Raw genomic sequence first — 20,109 nt, 5'->3', positions numbered from 1 at the left:
AGATGTCAGAGACCAGAAAATAAAAAAGTGAAAGAGAGCCAAATAATAGGACCACTAAAGTGAAAAACAAGTTTTAAAACAAAATAATAAGAATAAAAATCAAAAACAAACAAACAAAAAAGGATGGGGAATATTGGAGAGACAATATAATAGGTCCTGTCGGGACCTACAGGGTGATCCTCTTGGTTCTGAGTGTATTTTGTTCTGTATGTTAGAAGATGCTCAATTCCAAATTTATATAAACCAGCAACACTTACATAAAGACCCAACATCAACCACAAAAACAAGATAAAAGAATGGGGCAGAATGGGAAGGAAGAGAGAATATAGTCTCATAGAAGGAACCAACAGAGTGTTCCACTTGGTTCTGGTTGTATTTTGGTCTGTGTGTTAGAAGGTACTAACTTACACCAGTATAAAACAAAATGAGTCAGAAAAAAACAAAAAACAAAAACCTATAACTCATGTATCTACCAAAATTAAATTGAATACGTTGAAAAATGAAAGATTTGTGACCCAGTATGACCCAGAAATATTCTATATTACATCTAAGACATGTAACTGTAGAAATATGAAAGTCAAAAGGGTAAAAGCTTAAAAACAAAGAGTTGTTAAAATATTGTAGTTAAGGCAGGAAAAGAGAAAAAATATTGCAAATTTTTAATCTGAAATAACGAATCATAATGGAAAAAAAAAAGTCTAGTTCTATATGCTATTTTTCCTCAGTCCTGGAGTTTTCTAGTGCTGCTTGTTCAGTAAACTTGCTCTTCCCCTGTTCTTCCAGCAGTTCTTCTGGGGAGGGGCCTGCTGTGGTGATTCTCAGGAGTATTGTGCCTGGGCAGAGATGTCCTATCCCTCGCCAGGTGCTGGGCTCAGTCTGAGCTGTTTACCCTGTGAGGCCTCTGTTCTCTAGAGCACACCCCACCCTCCTAAAGTGAAAGGTGAAAAGAAGAGAAAAAAATATGCGGTGGCCAGATCTCCAGCTCTGGAGCCAAGAGCTCCCTGGGAGTAATTAACCACAGTCGTCCAGTCCACCCTGGCTGAGATGCTAGGCTGAGAGGCCTAGAGCCATCTCTGTCCTTTGTGGGCTTTAGGGTAAAGGGAGCTCTGGAGCCGGCCCGTGTAACCCACCAGCTTCCCCCAAATGCCCCAGAGGGTTGTGGGGCTCCAGCCCTTTACCGAGATCGGACTGTGTCTTTGGGTATATTGAGGCTTCACTGGCTGTCCTGCATTTCTGCCCTATTTCCCTGCTGAGCACTTTTCATTCAGGGAAGACTTTGGGGCCCAGATTTCTAAAGTTCCCATTTGTCCTCCCCACTGCTTTCCTGCCACGACTTTTATGGCTCCCCTCCCTTGCCTTTCCTCTTTTTTGCTTTCCTGCCTCGTGGAAGAGATAGCTTTTCTCTCTGTAGCATTCCAGCTCTTCTCTCTTTATATCTCAGGTTGAAATCATAGGTGTTCAGGATGGTTTGAAAGTTATCAAGGTAAGTTGGGGGGACCGGATCAATCAAGGACCCCTACTCTGCCACCATCTTGCCTCCTGAACTCCCTTCCCTTCTCTTTTTAGTTTTTTGAGGATTCTCCATACAATTTTCCATGTAGCTGCTCCGATTGTCCTGTGAACAATGCATGAGTTTTCCCTTTTCTCTATATCCTTGCCAGCATTTGTTATCTCCTATCTTTTTGATGATAGCCATTCTAACAATTGTGAGGTAGTATCTCATTGTGGTCTTAATTTACATTTCCCTAATAACTAGTGATGTTGAGCCTCTTTTCATGTGCCCATTGGCCTTTCATGTCTTCTTTGAAGAAACGTTTACTCATGTCACTTGTCTATTTTCTAATTGGGTTGTTTTTGTTATTGAGTTATAGGTGTTCTTTATGTATTTTGGATATTAACCTCTTATCAGATATATGGCTTATAAATATTTTCTTCCATTCCGTAGGTTCTTTTCATTTTGTTGATGGTTTTCTTTTGCTGTGCAGAAGCTTTGTAGTTTGATGTAGTCCCACTTGTTTTTATCTTATGTTGCTTGCACTTTAGGTGTGATTCCCAAATAATCATTACTAAGTCCCCTACCAATGAGGATTTTTCCTATATCTTCTAAGAATTTCATGATTTTAGGTTATAAGTCTTTAATCCATTTTGAATTAATTTTTTTTTTCATTTTGAATCAATTTTTGTTAGTGGTATAATATAGAGGTAAAGTTTTATTCTTTCACATGTAAATGTCCAGTTTTTCCAGCAGCATTTACTGAAAAGTCTGTCTTTGTTGTGTATTCTTGACTTTCTTGTCAAATACTAGTTGACTATATATTCTTGGCTTTATTTCTGGGCTCTTGATTCTGTTCCATTGGTTTATTGGCCTGTTTTTTTATGCCAGTGCCATACTGTTTTAATGACTATAGCTTTATAGTGTACCTTGAAATCAGGAGGTGTAGTGCCTTCTGCTATGTTCTTTTCCAGGATTTCTTGGGCTATTTTGTGATTCCAAATATATTTTAGGAGTGGGGTTTTTTTTCTATTTACATAAAAAACACCATTTAAATTTTGATAAGGATTGCATTGAATCTATAGATGGCTTCTGGTAGTATTGATATTTTAGCAATGTTAATTCTTCTGATCCATGAACATGGGATATTATTCATTAATGTCTTCCTCAATTTATCAGTTTATAGTTACATCAGTCTTATAGTTTTCAGAGTAGAGCTCTTTTATGTCCTTGGTTAAATTTATTTCTTATTCCTTAGTATTGTTTTTGATCAAGTTATAAACGGGATCAATTTCTTTATTATTTTTTCAGAAAATTCATTGTTAATATTAGAAAATTCATTGTAAGTATATAGAAATGCTACTGATTTTGTATGTTAATGTTATATCTTGTACCTTTACTGAATTTGTTCATTAGTTCTAACAATGTTTTTGGTTGAGACTTTAGGATTCTCTGTATATAAAATCAGAGCATCTGCAAATAGAGACAATTTTACTTCTTCCTTTTTTTTAAGATTTGTTTATTTATTTGTTTTGGGAGAGAGAGAGGGAGGGAGGGAGAGACAGTGAGTGAGCATGAGCAGGAAGGCAGAGGGAGAGGGAGAGAGTATCTCAAGCAGACTCTGAGCCAAGCACAACCCGAACTGACATCAAGTCAGACACTCAAGTGACCACACCACGCAGGCATCCCCTTCCTTTTCAATTCTAATAACTTATTTCTTTTTCTTGCCTGGATGCTCTGAATAGGGCCTCTAGTATTGTGTTGAATAGTAGTGAGAGTAGGTAATTTGCTTGTGTTGGACCATCCTTGCATCACAGGGATAAATCCCACCTCATCATGGAGAATGATCCTTTTAGTACTGCTGAATTCATTTACTAATATCTTGAGAAGTTTTGCATCTCTCTTCATCGGGGACATTGACCTCTAGTTTTATTTTCTACAGGTGTCCTTATCTGGCTTTCGTATTAGGGTAATGTTGGTCTTGTGAAATAAGTTTGGGAGTATTCCTTCATCTTCAGTTTTTTGGAAGAGTTTGAGAAGAATTGGAGTTAATACTTTAAATGTTTGGTAAAATTCACCAGCGAAACCATCTGGTCCTGGGCTTTTCTTTATTGGGACAAAGAAAAGAAATCAGTAATTTTAATTACTGTTTCAATCTCCTTACTGTTGGTCTGTTCAGATTTCTTATTTCTTCCTGATTATCTTAGAACTGTGTATGTTTCTAAGAATTTTTCCATTTCTTCTAGGTTATCCAGTTTGTTGGCATGCAGTTGTTCGTAATAGCCTCTTATGATTGTTTGAATTTCTGTGCTATCAGTTTCCCTTCTCATTTACAATTTTGTTAATTTGTTTTTTCTCTTTTTTCCTTGGTTTGTCAATTTCATTTTATCCCTTCCAAGAGCCAACTCTTAGTTTGGTTAATCTTTTCTATTGTTTTTCTGTTTTCTGTTTCATTATTTCTGCTCTGATTTTTAATATTTCCTTCCCTTGGCTAACTTTGGGCTCAATTTGTTCTTTTCTAGTTCCTTAAGGCATAGAGGTGAGTTATTTATTTGTTAATAAGGGCATTTATTGCAATGAATGTCCCTATAAGAACTGCTTTTGCTGCATCCTGTAGATTTTGGTATTTTGTGTTTCCATTTTTGTTTGTCTTAAGAAACTCTTATTTCCCCTTTTAATTTACTCTGGTGCCTCTTTCTTTCACTGGCATTTTAAGCTACAGTTGTGAGTGAAGACAGCATTCCAAGGTATAAAGTACTAAGTCTATAGTAACTGGGCAAATGCTTTTAAATTAAATCTAGAACATGGATGTTATAACAATAGCAGCTCCTTTCATTGAGGATCCTGCATGGCAAGCACACCCTGTCCCCCAGTCTGTCCAGTGGGTGTTCCTGGTGGACAGGTAGCACTGAAAAGCTATGGCCCATCAGAGACATTAGTTTGAGATAAGGCTAATATTTGAACCACGTAGGTCTGTGGGATCCAAAATATGTGCTGCCCTTTAATTGAAGTAGGAAATCTCACAGAAGTGGAACAGATGCCAAATCACCTGGGAGTCCATGCCAAAGATGGGAGTGACAAACGGTACCCTCGTCCAGGTAGCAGCTCCCGGCAGACGGCCAGTGAGGAGGAGTTGGGGTCACCTGGCCGTGCAGTGGGGGAGATGGGCCTTCGTACTCAGCTTCAAAGCATTCTTACTCTGTTTGCTGGTGTAGCTTGTTGGAACCTTTGGTGCTTGCAGATACAGGTCGCGGTAGCCACGGTACAACTCCATGAGAGTGGCTTTGCACACAGGCCAAGCTCTGTGGGAGCTCCTAGCTAGCTGAGTGTATGTGCACGCTTCCTGCCAGGCCCTTTTCAAGGCTGCATTTCACCCCACAATGCCGGGTTCAGATGATGGAAACTGCAGCTCCTGGCATTCCTCATGCTTCAGAAAAGTCCATGTGTAAAGTGAGGTCAGGGAGGTTCACAGATGCTGAAGTCCCAACAGACACGTGACACTGAAACAACCTCACGAAGGCACAGGCTGCTATTTTTTTTTAAAAGATTTTATTTATTCATGAGAGACGCACAGAGAGAGAGAGGCAGAGACATAGGCAGAGGGAGAAGCAAGCTCCAGGCAGGGAGCCCAATGTGGGACTCGATCCCAGGACCCCAGGGTCACGCGCGGGGCTGAAGGCGGCCTGAAACTGCTGAGCCTCCCGGCTGCCCAAAGCTGCTATTTCAAGAGGAACATTTGAATCCAACTCCAAAGCCAAACAGCACGCTGAGCAGCCTGACTGGCTGGTGATGGACGTTGTGGGCAAGGGTGGGTGTGGGGCCGCAGACTGCTACCCGAGACCGGAGAGGGCGGGACGGGGCACGGGGGTGAGGGGGGTTGGGCAGGACAGGGTGAGGACACCCTCCCCAGTGGCACCAGGATGCCCCCCCCCCCCGTGTCGGCCCTGGGACTGGACCCCAGACACGCCTCCTGCATGGGGCCCGTCACTCAGCCACAGCCCCGGGGACCCCTGCCTGGAGGCACCTGCCATCCAGGCCCCGTGGCCACGGGCAGGCCCCGCAAGTGCGACCTGAGTCCCTGCAGCACCTGCTCCAATGGGAAAGTCACACCAGTGTCAGCTTGGCCCGCGGACAGCAAGTGCGGGGGTGCCCTGGAGCGTTTCTCGGAAGGTCCACTGAGTAGGCCAGAGAATCTGTCGAGGGCCTAGCGTGATTCACCAGTGACATTTGCTGTTTTAAGGAAAATATATTATTTTTTTAAAGATTTTATTTATTAAACAAAAGCAAAAATGAACTATTCGGACTTCATCAAGATAAAAAGCTTTTGCACAGCAAAGGATACAGTCAACAAAATTACAAGACAACCTACAGAATGGGAGAAGAGATTTGCAAATGACGTATCAGATAAAGGGCTAGTTTCCAAGATCTATAAAGAACTTATTAAATGCAACAGCAAAGAAACAAACAATCCAATCATGAAATGGGCAAAAGACATGAACAGAAATCTCACAGAAGAAGACCTAGACGTGGCCAACATGCACATGAGGAAATGCTCCGCATCACTTGCCATCAGGGAAATACAAATCAAAACCACCATGAGATCCCACCTCACACCAGTGAGAATGGGGAAAATTAACAAGGCAGGAAACCACAAATGTTGGAGAGGATGCAGAGAAAGGGGAACCCTCTTGCACTGTTGGTGGGAATGTGAACTGGTGCAGCCACTCTGGAAAACTGTGTGGAGGTTCCTCAAAGGGTAAAAAATAGAGCTGCCCTACGACCCAGCAATTGCTCTGCTGGGGATTTACCCCAAAGATACAGATGCAGGGAAACGCCGGGACACCTGCACCCCGATGTTTCTAGCAGCAATGTCCACAATAGCCACACTGTGGAAGGAGCCTCGATGTCCATTGAAAGATGAATGGATAAAGATGGGGTCTATGTGTACAGTGGGATATTCCTCAGCCATCAGAAATGACAGGTACCCACCATTTGCTTTAATGTGGATGGAACTGGAGGGTGTTATGCTAAGTGAAATAAGTCAATCGGAGAAGGACAAACATCATATGTTCTCATTCATTTGGGGAATATAAATAATAGTGGAAAGGAATATAAGGGAAGGGAGAGGAAATGTGTGGGAAATGTCAGAAAGGGAGACAGAACATAAAGACTCCTAACTCTGGGAAATGAACTAGGGGTGGTGGAAGGGGAGGAGGGCGGAGGATGGGGGTGACTGGGTGATGGGCACTGAGGGGGGCACTTGACGGGATGAGCACTGGGTGTTATTCTGTATGTTGGCAAATTGAACACCAATAAAACATAAATTTATTATTTAAAAAAAAGATTTTATTTATTTGACAAAAGAAAAGAGATAGTGAGCAGGGGTGAGCACAAGCAGGGGGAGCAGCAGGCTCCCCGCAGAGCAGAAGGCCGATGTGGGACTCAACCCCAGGACCCTGACCCTAGGATCCGACCCCAGTACCCCGAACCCAGTACCCCGACCCCAGGACCCCGGCCCCAGGACCCAACCCCAGGACCCGACCCCAGGACCCTGGCATCATGCCCGAGCCGGATGCCCCTTGGTATCCTTTTCTTATAGCTGTTTTCCTCCTCACACCTTTGTAATCCCCTTTCCAAAAACAATTCAGGGTTGCCTGGGTGGCTCAGTCTGCTGCGCATCCAACCCTTGATTTCCGCTCGGATCACTTTGGGGCAGGAGCCGGGAGTCCCGGGTCAGGCTCCAAGCCCAGCCTCATTTTCTCTCTCCCACCTAGAGATCTAATTAAAAAACAAAACACAACAAAAATCAGGATCTAAAAGGGTGTTATTACCAACAAGTATTTCATATGATACTTTTAAGATTTGTTTCCAAAGTCCTGTTCTGAAGTTCATTGCTAACGTAAACATGCAGAAATTGTTTTTTGCAACCATGCTCAACTCACTTATTCTAATAATTTGGTAGCTTGTGCGAGGTTTTGTGCAAACACAATTATGTCGTCTGTGGATCTGTATACTTGATTAGAGATAATGGCATTCTAATCTCACGTGGAGTCCTTTTGCCACAGGATCCCAGCCCGGACCCCTAGGCGCCTGTCTCCTGCTGGAACCGCTCCTGCTGCGGGCTCTTGCTCACGCCCTGGGCTTGGCTGCCTGGTGTCTCCCGGGCACCATCCCCAAACCTTGGCTCAGGCTCCGCCTGCCCAGAGGCCCTCGGTGATCTGCGAACACCTCCACAGAGAACCTGAGCTTGAGGAAAGGTTAGCTACAAAAAAATAAATGTATTTCTTTGAGACTAGATTTAAAAACCCATGTAGTTTCCCCTGCGCATATGCGCTTTGGTTTTGAAAGACTGCAGAAGACAAAAGCAGGAGACCCCGTGTATCGCCGATTAGTCTCCGGGAGCTTGTGCTATGGTGGGACCACAGCTCTAGGAACAAGCAGGAAAAGCGAATTCCGTGGCCAGCAGCACTTAGAGCGACATCTTTCTTTAAAATATTGCAGTTACAGGGATTCCTGGGTGGCTCAGCCGTTCAGTGCCTGCCTTTGGCCCAGGATGTGATCCTAGAGTCCCGGGATCAATTCCCGCATCAGGCTCCCTGCCTTGAGCCTGCTTCTCCTCCCTCTGCCTCTCTCTGTGTCTCTCATGGATGAATAAATAAAATCTTAAAAAAATAATAATAATAAATAAAAAGTAAAATAAAATATTGCAGTTACAGACCTCAGGTCTAGGACCTACGTCACCATTGCTCAGTTAAAAGAGGCAGATACACAACAGAACTATTTCTCTGCATATAGCCGGGAATTATGTTGAAGTGAGCACACACGGCTGTTAGAAACCTCCATGACTTGAGATGATGAGAACGCAAGCGCACGTGAACTACCGAAAAGTCCCAACACGGTTGTACTCTCGTAGGCAGCTGCTTTGGAGTCACAAGTAAATGCGTAAATGCTATGAATAGTGTTGTACACATTTAAGTATAGCTTTCAACTAGACAAAAACAGAAAATGTGATTTTTGAAAGCCATGAAATGAAAAAATAGCGATAGTGAAACGAAGCACATTGAAAGGAAGCCGTATGGTTCAGAGTAAAGGTCGGGCCTCCATCAGCTCTGCAGAAAGGAAGCCCCGGTGGACACGTGAGCACCTGGCTCTGGCGCAGCCGCTCTGGACGGGCGGGAGGCCTGGGAGTGGCACTCCGTGGAGGGCCCTGGCTGCCCAGGCCGCACAGAACCCGAGGGGGCTCGGGGGCAGTGGGGGGCAACAGGGAGCAGCGGGGGGCAGCGAGGAGCAGCGGGGGGCAGCTAGGTACAGCAGGGGCAGCCGGGGACAGTGGGGGGGCAGCGGGGGCCAGTGGGGGGCAGTGGGGGGACAACAGGGGGCAGCGGGGGACAGCAGGGGCAGTGGGGGGACAACAGGGAGCACCTGGGGACAGCGGGGGCACCCAGGGGGCAGTGGGGGCAACCGGGGTGCAGTGGGGGCAGCGGGGGGGGCAGCGGGGAGCAGCTGGGGGCAGTGGGGAGCAGCCAGGGGCAGCAGGGAGCAGCCGGGTGCAGCAGGGGGCAGTGGGGGCAGCCGGGGGCAATAGGGGGCAGCTGGGGGCAGCTGGGGACAGTGTGGAGCAGGCTGGGACAGCAGGGGGGCAGTAGGGAGCAGCTGGGGACAGCGGGGAGCAGCGGGGGGCAGCCGGGGGCAGTGGGGGACAGTGGAGGGCAGCCGAGGGCAGCCGGGGCACTGGGGGCAGCCGGGGGGCAGCCAGGGACAGCAGGGACAGCAGGGACAGGGCCCAGGCCCCGGAGGAAGGTGGGGCCCTCTGGGAACTGGTGTGGCGAGCAGGTGGCAGGTGTCGGCCAGGTGGGGCGCCCCGGTAATGCCTCCCTGGGGGGGCAGGGCCTCTCCTGTGACTCAGATGAAATGTGCCACCGAGCAAACAGAAAACAAGTGGTCAGTCCATCAGAGTCACCGTCCTCTGGGGACGGACTGAGGCAGAAACACAGTCCGGGGCGACGATCCAGGTCGCACGGCACCCAGGTCAGCAGTGGTTCCGTGAGGCGTCGGGGGCCTTTCTTTTTCTCCTTTCGGTATCAGAACCTTCAAAGGTCTGTGCAGGGGCCCCGGCGCCCGGGTCAGGCTGGGGGACAGATGCTGCGTGACAGGTGTGGCCGCTGCGGGACTCGCTCCCTGAGGGCGGCTGCAGCTTGGCGGGGTTGCAGGGTCAGCGGCACGAGCCCTCGAGGGGTCTTCACCCGAGCTGGTGGCCGAGTCTCTGTGGTGACAACCTGAACCGACAGTCTGGCCGAGGTGGGTCTCCAAGGGGACTTGTCTTCCTGACATTCCGCGGCTCTCAACCCACTGGCTGCGCAGCTTCCCACGGTCTTAGAAAAGGCCCAGAGGAACCAGAGCCCAGATGCCTCGAGGGCCCCCCCACTGGAGGCCCTCCCTCGCCTTGGATAGACCCCTGCACTGGATGCCCCCCCCAGTGGAGGCCCCCCACTGAAGGCCCCCCCACTGGAGGCCCCCCACTGAAGGCCCCCCCACTGGAGGCCCCCCTGCACTGGACGGACACCCCCACTGGATGGGCCCCCCGCAGGCCAAGGGCTTGGCTTAGACCTCCTGCAATCGTAACAAAATACGCACTTTTCACAGGTTCGTTGTTCTACAACGTGAGACACTCGCTTTCCATGAAGCTCCGCGCAGAACCTCTCCCCCACGCAGCCGCAACCGAGCGCCCCCGAAGGCGAGAACCAGGAGCATCTGGTGCAACCAAAGCGCCGCGGAATTCCTGTAGATTCTTTATTCAAAGGGTCTCACGGCGAAGGTGCAAGTCGCAAGTGCTCTGCACCGGCGTAGCAGCCGCTGGTCCGCGTGTGCGCTCGGCGGGTCTCGGGGCTCAGCGGGAGAACCGGCGCCCCCTCGGCCGCACCGTCCACCGCGAGCTTCCTCCCAGGACGCCGCCGCGGCCCTTCAGGTGCGTGTCTACACCGCGTCCCCGCCTCGGCAGCTCACGCACGGGGCGAACGAGTCCCACAGCACCTCGCACATCCGGACGCAGGACCCACACCCGACACGGCACCGTCCTGGGCGAGGCGCAAGGCTGGGGGCGAGCGCCGGGCCCTGGGTCTGGGCGGTGGGCGGGACACCTGCGGGCTTCGAAGCCAGGCAGGCGCGGCTCCCTGGGGAGGCACGTGGGTGCGTGCCCCGCACACGCGCCCTGTACAGACACGCCCCGCACACACACACCCTGTACACGCGCGCCCCGCACACACACGCGCCCGGCACATGCACCTTGTACACACATGCACCCTGCACATGCACCCTGCATAAACACACGCAACACGCACAAACACAGCAACATGCAGACACACCCTGCACAGACACACACCCTGTACACGCGCGCCCCGCACACAATGCTCCTCGCACACACACGCGCCCGGCACATGCACCTTGTACACACATGCACCCTGCACATGCACCCTGCATAAACACACGCAACACGCACAAACACAGGCAACATGCAGACACACCCTGCACAGACACACACCCTGTACACGTGCGCCCTGCACACAATGCTCCCCGCACACACACGCGCCCGGCACATGCACCTTGTACACACATGCACCCTGCACATGCACCCTGCATAAACACACGCAACACGCACAAACACAGCAACATGCAGACACACCCTGCACAGACACACACCTTGTATACACGCGCGCCCCCATACACACGCGCCCTGCACGCACACGCACCCTGCACCCACGCCTCGCACACGCAAGAGCCCCGCACACACACAGCCCGTACATACGGCCCCCCGCACACGTGCCCGCACACACAGGCGCCCCGCACACCCCGCACACACACGTGTCCCACATACCCAGGTCGGCGCTCGGCCCCTGGGCGGGTGGAGGGGCCTCCGCGGGGGCGGGCGGCAGCCCCTGGCCCAGGCGAGCGGCCTCAGCGGGGACTCGGGGGCCTCTGGGCCGCACCCGCAGGGGCACCTTCCACGGGGCGCAAGGCCCGGGAGTCCGGCGGGCGGGGGCGGGCCTCGGCTGGGCTCGTGGCGCAGGCGCTGGGGCGGCGGGGAGCGGAGGCCCACGCAGCAGCCGCCCCACCCGCCGCCGTCCTCCGCCGTCCCGGGCCCGCGGCTGCACACGGCGCGGATGTTCCCGGGGGACCCGCTGCAGCCTCGGCCCGTGTCCCTGTCACCGTGACGCCGCCCCGGGGGGCGGACCAAGGCGTCCAGGGGAGCTCAGCATCCTCCCGAGGCCACGGACCCACGCGGAGCCGCCCGGGCGCCCGCAGGCCCGCAGCGTGAGTAGGGGGGCCCCGCTTCCAGACGCAGCTCACCTGGCGGCAGGTGGGACGGGCCGAGCCGCTCTGAGCTGCAGCTGCGGGGGCGGCCGGTGGGAGCTGCTCCTGAGGTCCCCACGCTGACGCAGCTAACCCCTGGCGCCTGGCTGGACACCCCCACCCGCGGGGTCCCCTCCGGACGAGGGGCCCAGCCTCTCCGAGGCTGGCTGAGCCGAGCCCAGTGGGGGGCCCGCACCCCTGCACCTGCACCTGTAGCAGCCTGAGGCCCGGTGGCAGCCGCTGCCCACCTTCTCCCTCTGCGGAGGCTGCGTGTGCACCGGAGGTGCCCCGTGGACATCCTGATGCCCGAACAAACCCACAGCAGCCGCCTGCTGTCCGAGACCCCGCAGGAAGGGGCCCCTCCCCGGGTACCCCCGGGACGCGCACGGACCGGATGCGCGGGGCCCACTTGGCCCCAAGGCTGCAGAGGCCGGAGCCGCGGCCCGTTCCCACGCGGGGGAACAGCCCCCCGACGGCGCCAGCCGCGGCCCGCCCTGCCCGGCCTGGAACCGACCTCGGGCTGGCAGCGCGTCGCAGCAGGACCCAGCTCCCGGGCCGGGGGCGGGGGGGGGGGGGTGGCCGGGGGCGCACGGGGCCGCCGCCGAGCCTCCGAGCCTCCGAGCCCCCGAGCCCTGGCCGCCGAGCCTCCAGCCCCAGCCGCCGAGCCGCCGAGCCGCCGAGCCGCCGAGCCCCGGCCAGCCAGCTGTGCAGGCCTGCGCTGAGCCACCTGCCGCCCAGGGGAGGACAGGGAAAACGGAGTGCGCTGCAATCACGTATTTCAACAGTATTGAAAATAACCACCTTGCATTTTAGACAATTTATTGCATAAAATAATGTGTATATCTGAGTATATTTCATGCTACAGTGAAAAAAGTCTGAATCACTGAAGACACTGCACTGCTGGAGGCCGGGCAGCGCTGCCTAACGCGGGCGCTACGTGGATGCAGGTGTGGGGTTCGGATTCAGAAGAACGTGCAGCCGGGCTGAGACTGGCCCAGTGACAGCGGGTCAGAGTGCTGGACTGTCTCCCATCCCCCTCTCCATCCCCGTCTCCAGACCCCTCACCCCTGCAGACCCTTGCAGCAGTCCTGCCTCCCTTGATTGGCACAAGCCGGCCTTGTTAGGCTACATCCCCCAACGTCCTCCCTGGTGACTACGGGGATTCCAGGTATTCCCGGGCTGAGCAGCAATCCACAGGTGAGAAGACGACACACGGAACCGCGCGCACAGCAGTCCCCTCAGAAACATTTAGGTAGTGCAACTTTTAAACACACGTCATCACGATACAGATTGACTCCTTGCATTCATCTAACTTCTTCACTTTATACCTTGGCACACAAAACAGGAATTCTGAATCATATTTTTAAAACAAAATAAAAAAGTTCCACACCTTGGGAGAAAAAGCAAACTGGCCGATGCTTCCCCATGACAATATATAATAATGCATCCTTCTTTATCAATTAATTATAAAACAGGCCACTCTGGCCCTTTCTCTGCAAAGTCTCCTTTCATAATTAAATAGATCAAACACCTCTGTGGGTCTTGTTTCATGATACCCTCCGAGCACCCTGCGCACGGTGTTCCCGAGCCCCCTCCCACCACCAGGGCCAGGCCCATCCTTGCACCTGTCCCCAGATGCTGATGCTGGTTGGACCCGATGGCAGTTTGTAGGGTTTCCGCCCAGTCCACGCAGGTCCCCTAAAGGAGCCCGAAGCAAAGAGCTCCGCCACACGTTGGGTTTTCCTTCCCGGAACAGGTGACCCGGGCGGCCCAGGTGGGGCGGCAGCCGCCTGGGTGCTTCCTCCTGGGCGCAGGCCGGTGGCTCACGCGAGGTTCCCAGGCTTCCTGTCCTTGGCCTGGGCGGGCAGCGCCGGGCCCCCCACGCTGTCCTGCGGGGCCACTGGGCCACCACCCCTGAGCGTGCTGTGCTGGGGCCGGAGGAGGGCAGCACCTGGGGGCCGGCCCATCACCTCGCTGTAGGCGGGCGGCGGCCCCTCCATCCGGCCGTGGCTGCTGCAGGTGCTGGCGCTGATGCCCGAGTGGCTGCTGGGCGGACACGGGCCCGCGCTGCAGGCGGCAACGTCCAGCAGGTCGCTGTCGAATATGGTTCGGTTGGGCGGGGCCCTCACCGACTCGCGGTTGAGCTCCCGCTGCTGTTCGGGGTCCCTGAGCTGCAGGGCGCAGGGCCCCTGGTAGGGCGGCGGCTCCTCCCCGTCGGACAGCGAGATGGTGGGGGGGAGGTCGATGTCGTGCTGCACGTAGGGGTAGGTGGGCTGGAAGCGGCTGAAGCGGTCCCTAGGGAGGAAGGTGGGGGCCGCGAACCTGTCCCTGGCCCTCGGGGCGTACATGACCTGCAAGGGAAGGGGCACGGGCTGCAGCCGCGGAGGTGACGTGGGCCAGGTGTCCACACATGCCCTGCACGCAGCAGTGCCAATGCTCTCCAAACAGAGCAGGAGCAACAGGAAAAGAGCATTCCAAAAAGCAAACAGCGGCTTGGTCACCACTGCGGCCCCCACCCACCCACTGCGGTGACCCCGGGGCGCACAGGCCACAGGCCCCAGGCCAGCTGGAAACCCGGTCGCAGGAGCTGCTGCCACACTGGCACCTGGTGCGTCTGGGCGCCCCTCGTCCAGCCCCTCGCCAGCGGGGACCGCCCCCTCCCCCGCCCCAGGCTGCACAGCTTTACCCACGCAGCGCGGCCTGCAGCAGGTGCAAGAACTGGGGCCGCTTATGGATCATTCACAGGAGCTTCGTGCTCTCGGTTACCCAGAACCACAAGGGACTTCCCTTCTCTCTGGTCTCTAGGCCTTTCCAGCCGCTTCACTCTGCATACGAGTTCCTGCAGCCACTTCCAGTGACCGACCGGGGACACGCGTGGGCCCGAGTGGCTGCGATCCCGCATCCACTCGCCCAACAGCTGTGGCAGCTCCTGGGTCCGTGGCCCTCCCGCCTCCACCACCCGACTGCGTCTACAGGGACGGCCACGGCCACGTGGTCTTCTGCCTCCTCTCACCTGTGTGTTTGGCTCACGGGTAAAGGGCTGTGTTATTTCAGGCCTCGTGTGAGCCATGGAGATGTGTCCCCAAACTGCACCCCATCAGCCAGGCCCCCCCGATAGGCAGCTGGAGGGTCGTGTGCAGGTCAGGGACTCCCAGCCTGGGGTCCCCAAGGGGCTGCAGATGAGCACGGGTGCCCCGGGGACACTCCGGGGGATCCTCCCAACCTTCCTGGTCCTTCCCGGGGTGGGGGGGGGTTATCTCGTGATCCCACTGTGGCCCCGCAAGCCCCTCACCAGTTCTGCTACCCTGGTGCCCCCCACCTCTTCATCCCCTGCCCCCCTTCACCCCCTCACCTCCTCCTCAGCCCCTGCCCCCTCTTCACCCCCTCCATCTTCTCCTCACCCCTTCACCCCTGCCCCCTCCTCACCCCCTGCCCTCCCACCTCCCCCTCACCTCACCCCCTGCCCCCTCCTCACCTCCTCCTTCTCACCCCCTCCTCACCCCCTGCTCCCTCCTCACTCCCCTCCTTGCCCCCTGCCCCCTCCTCACCTCCCCCTCCTCACCCCTTGCCCCCTCCTCACCTCCTCACCCCCCTCCTCACCCCCTATCCCCTCCTCATCCTGTCATCCCCTTCCTTGTCACCCCCTCCTCACCTCTGAGGCCAATGGCCGAGGCCCGGAGCTGTCTGACGGCCACAGGCGCCCTTCCTGGCACTGGAGGGACAAAACATCACGAGAGTCATTAGCTTCAGGCAGCAGCACCAAAGTCAACAGGTTGCGTTGGTCGCAGCAGCAGCAGGCCCACCTGCCACGGGGAGGGACGCGCCACTGGGCCTTCCACCACCCCAACGAGGACCGGGACCCGACTCGCTGGAGCTTCGGCCGCAGCGCGGAGCAGGTGTAAAATCCAACATCTTCCTGGCGCACAGCCGCACAGGGGCAGCGCCCTCCGCCCCAGCTTGGGTCAGCGTCCAGGTGCCCCCCTCTCTGAGGCTTGAGGCCACCCCTGGTCCCCCTCTGCCCGTGGTCAGGTCAGCATCCAGGTGCACCCCCTCCACCCCCAGGCTGGAGGCCACCCCCCGGTCCCCCTCCGTCCGGCTCAGGGCAGCATCCAGGTGCCCCCCCCAGGCTCGAGGCCACCCCCCCATCCCCCTCCCCACGGGCCCAGTGCAGACACAGCCTTGTGGGCCACAGGGCAGACGGGCAGCGGCAGCACAGGGGGGGCACCCCACAGCCCCACGGCCCAGCTCCCCATCAAGGCTGAACTGCCGGAGGCACAGACGCCTCCACCTGCCTTCTGATGACTTTAGTCTGTGTATTCACAGGACAGATGTCACTTGACGTCTAATTGTTTAATGTTTTTCAGAAATGCTGAGCCAGAGCGATGAGGTGACAAGGGGACCGTCGACGTAGTGAACGGTCATCTCTGACTCCGCGGGCTGCTGGCACCGCAGTAGGCATCTGTCCTGGACCCATATGTGGGCCACCCGCCGGCGTCTATGGCCTGTGGCTACGGTAGGGAGCAGGAGCACGGGGTGGGTGCAGGGGTGCAGGGTGCAGAGATGTGCGGGGGTGCAGGGGTGCGGGGGTGCAGGGGTGCGGGGCGCCTGTCCCCGGATGGACGCCCAGCGAGCGCAGAGGTCCCTGTGCCACCACCAAGCCTCAGCCTCAAAGTGCCCCGGGATGCCCGCGGGGTAAGCAGCCCCGCGCTCCTAAGATACCCAGGGCCTGTGGGACCAGCGGCCAAGCCCCGGGCAGGGCCAACCACCTCAGAGGCCGTGGGGCCGGGTCTCGGGTGGCGGGGCAGCCCGGCGCGGCGTCTGGGGGAGCCGGCCCAGCGCACCCCTCGCCGGGACAGGCGGGGCCCTGCATGCGGCCACCACGGCCCCGGGGACCCGCACCAGGGCACAGCGTGAGGGCCCCTGGGCGGCTGGCAGGTCTCCCGAAGTGCACGAGGCCGCCCCCGAAAGGACAGAGGCTCTGGCCATCGTCTCATCGTGCAAGGACAGCCTGCTTCCTGACGCGGGCTCGGGTCCCTGCACCCAAGGCAACGGGCACAGCTGCTTCGGCCGGGTCAGCCTCCTGCGTGGCGGGGCTGAGGGAACTGGGGTCTGCTCGAGTGACAGGCTCCCGCCCCAGGAGGCCCAGCCCAGGAGGCCGCCCCAGGAGGCCTGGCCCAGGAGACCCTCTGGAGCGGGCTCAGCACGCCGTCACTCGGGCTCACTGTGCGTGGATTCCAGCTCACTGTTTCACGGTAAGTCACTCTCAGATCGCTCTCGCCCTACGTACTCTTGGTACCGGTGACTTGGGCGCACGTTAGAGCGAGCGGGCGACACGGGACCCGGTTGACACCTGCCCCGGGGAGCTCACAGGAGGGCCCTGGGTCCCTGGGCTGCCGTCTGCTTGCGCGGGGCCTCGTCCAGCGCCTCTTCTGTGCTCGTTTCCCGCCTGCGACAAGGGCACCGAAACAACGGCGGTGACCGACTATGTGATGACCGGTCAGTAAGACGCGGCCAGGACACAGCGTGTGGCCCGGGGCTCGCCCACAGGCAAGGCCCCAGGAGGCCGCTGTGGCCCTGTGGCGGCGGGCGGCTCAGTGCTCGGGCCCGGGCCGTGGTGGCCGCCGCGACACACACCGAGGCCAGGAGGTCTCCAGTCATCTCTTCTAAAAGATGAGCTCACTGAAATTGCCTTGTTTTCTTTACAAGATTACTCCAAAGGTGGCATTTTGTCTTTTTCCAAAAAAAAAAAAAAAATGTGTTAGCGAGCACAGCTGACGCACGATGTGCCATGAGTGTCCGGCGTGCGCGTGGGACCAGCCTCTCGGTGTGTGAGGCCCTGCTGACCACCTGCAGCTGCCACCTGTCACCGAGGGCGCATGGGGAGTGGCAAGACTGGGAGCGTGGGCAAAGCTGAGGCCGGCTCACTTCTCCCAGATTTCCTCAGGACCTTTCTCCTAAGGTCGGGCCGATTCCTAAGAGTGGCACCTGGGGCCCTCCGAGCGGGTTGTCCTCCATGCTTCCCCCTATTCAGCCCCTGGGCACTACACGGAGGGCCCACGGCGGCACGACGACCCTGCCCTGCTGTCGCCAGCCCCGCTGACACCAGTGGCCACCGAGGAGACAGCCAGGGGCCCCGACGTGAGCAGAGGCTGCTCTGCAGAGCCTGGGCTGCGGAAGCAGGCAGAGGACAGGCCTCCCCTGTGAGAGCGCCCGTCAGCGCGGCCCTACACGCGAGGACCCCAAGCCCCCTGGAGCACCCTGGGGGGCTGACGGATCATCAAGGCACAGGGACCAGGATCTGAATCTCGCCAGCTTGAGGACCCTTCTACCCCTGAGAGCTCGCTCCGGATTTTCCTCTTTCCCAACTACCCATGAGCACCATCCCCTGTTATGTTGAACCTGCATGACGCTAACACATCTGCATTAAAGACAAAAATTACCACCTATCTTTTAAATGATTGTCTTTATGATGCCAAAATCGAGGTGTGTTCTCTGCAGACCTGGAACACGCACGATGACTGCATTTCACCTTTAAATCTGACCATTTGGTACAGTTAATGGGGCGGGTGGTGAGTGGGAAATCAATACCAACTTCTCTTTTTTTTTATTATTAGAATGTGTATAGTATAGAACGTGTGTAGAGTAGTAGGATGTGTAGAGTAGAACTTTCACCATCCTCATAATTTAAAAGTGTGTTCGATGGCATTAAGCACATTCACGTTGTTGTGAAACGGTCACAACCATCCATCTCCAGGACCCTTTCATCTTCTCAAGCTGAAATGCTGTCCTCACTGAACCCTAAATTCCCACTCCTTCCTCCCCTGACCCCCGGGTGACCACCGTTCTCTCCGTCTCTATGAATCTGACTCTCCTAGGTACCTCTGATAACTGGAATCACACATTTGTCCTTTTGCAGAGATACAATACATCCTTTTTTCACTTAGCATGATATCTCTAAGGTTCGTCCATGTTGTCGCATGTGTCCGTATTTCCTTCCTCATTAAGGCTAATTTCCATTGTAGACACAGGTCGCATTTGGTTTGCTCATTCATCCATCGATGGATATTTTGGTTGTTTCCACCTTTTGGCGATTGTGAATAATGCTGCAAAAAACAGAGGTTTACAAATATCTCTTTGAATCTTTGTTTTTTTGTTATTTTGGGTATAAAACCACAAGTGGAATAGCTGGATCATATGGTAATTCTATGGTTAATTTTTTGAGGAATCAACCAACCATACTGGAGACCATACATAGGAGACCTAGCAGCAGGACCATTTCACATTCCCATCAGCAATGCACAGGGTGCCAATTTCTTCACATCTTCAACAACACTTGTTATTTCCTGTTTTTTTGTTTTGTTTTGTTTTTGGTTTTTTGTTTTGTTTTGTTTTTTTCTGTTTTTTGTTTTTAAATAACAGCTATCCCAGTGGTTGTGATGTGGTGTCTGTTTGGTTTTGATTTGCATAGGATCAGTGTATTGAGCCAAGCATTTCCACAGAAACAAAACACAACAGGAAACACTGCTATATATATACACGCACAATATATGTGTATACTTTATATATATATAATTTAATATATATCATATTGTATATATAAAAAAGGGAATATTTATTATACGAGTTGGCTTAAATGGTCATGGAGACAGAGAAGTCCCACAGTCTTCCCTGTGCAAGACAGAGAACGAGGAAAGCTGGTGCTATAATTCCATCTGAGTCTGATTGAGAAGCTGGTGGGGTGTGTGTGTGGTGTGTGCAAGCACACCCCAATAGAAGTGTCAGAGTCCCAAAAACCAGCAGTTCGGATGTCCAAGGGCCCCAAGAACCAGCAGTTCGGATGTCCAAGGGCAGAAGATGTACCCCCCCCAGCTCAAGAAGAAGAGTGGATTTACCCTTCCTCCACCTTTTTGTTCTACTCGGGCCCTCCTGGGATTGTACGATGCCCGCTCACACTCGGGAGGGCAGATTTTCTTTTCTCAGTCAACTGAGTCAAATGTTCATCTCTTCCAGAATTACTCTCACAGACACATCCAAAAATATCGTTCTATTACTTATCTTGGCATTGCTTAGTCAAGTCAACGCACAAAATTAACCATCACAATTGGTGATACTGAGCTGCTCTTATGTGCTTATCGGGCATTTGTGTATCTTCTCCAGTTAAGCGTCTATTCAAGTCCTTGGCTTATTTTTAAACTGGGTTGTCTATTATCTTGTTATTGAATTGTAGAAGTTCTGTATCTATTCTAGATATTAATTCCTTACAGATATAT

General features: G+C 54.4%; 1 protein-coding gene across 28 annotated transcripts in view; it reads right to left on the bottom strand.

Annotated features, from left to right (window-relative positions):
- Nucleotides 1-12,641: 12,641 nt before the first annotated feature.
- LDLRAD4 (low density lipoprotein receptor class A domain containing 4) overlaps nucleotides 12,642-20,109 on the bottom strand; it is a 386,138-nt gene continuing 378,670 nt past the window's right edge. For all 28 annotated transcript variants that reach the window (XM_072757836.1, XM_025997595.2, XM_072757844.1 and 25 more), the window contains 2 exons: nucleotides 15,492-15,551; nucleotides 12,642-14,190 (listed from right to left, as the gene is read on the bottom strand). In XM_072757836.1, the coding sequence (XP_072613937.1) occupies nucleotides 13,663-14,190; nucleotides 15,492-15,551 (588 nt within the window). In that variant the 3' untranslated portion in view covers nucleotides 12,642-13,662. The remainder of the gene's footprint in view (nucleotides 14,191-15,491; nucleotides 15,552-20,109) is intronic.

The sequence above is a fragment of the Vulpes vulpes genome, chromosome 5, assembly GCF_048418805.1.
Source record: "Vulpes vulpes isolate BD-2025 chromosome 5, VulVul3, whole genome shotgun sequence".
Classification (NCBI taxonomy): Eukaryota; Metazoa; Chordata; class Mammalia; order Carnivora; family Canidae; genus Vulpes; species Vulpes vulpes.
Note: the sequence above shows the minus strand (reverse complement) of the source record. Positions and strands in the feature narration are given on the sequence as shown.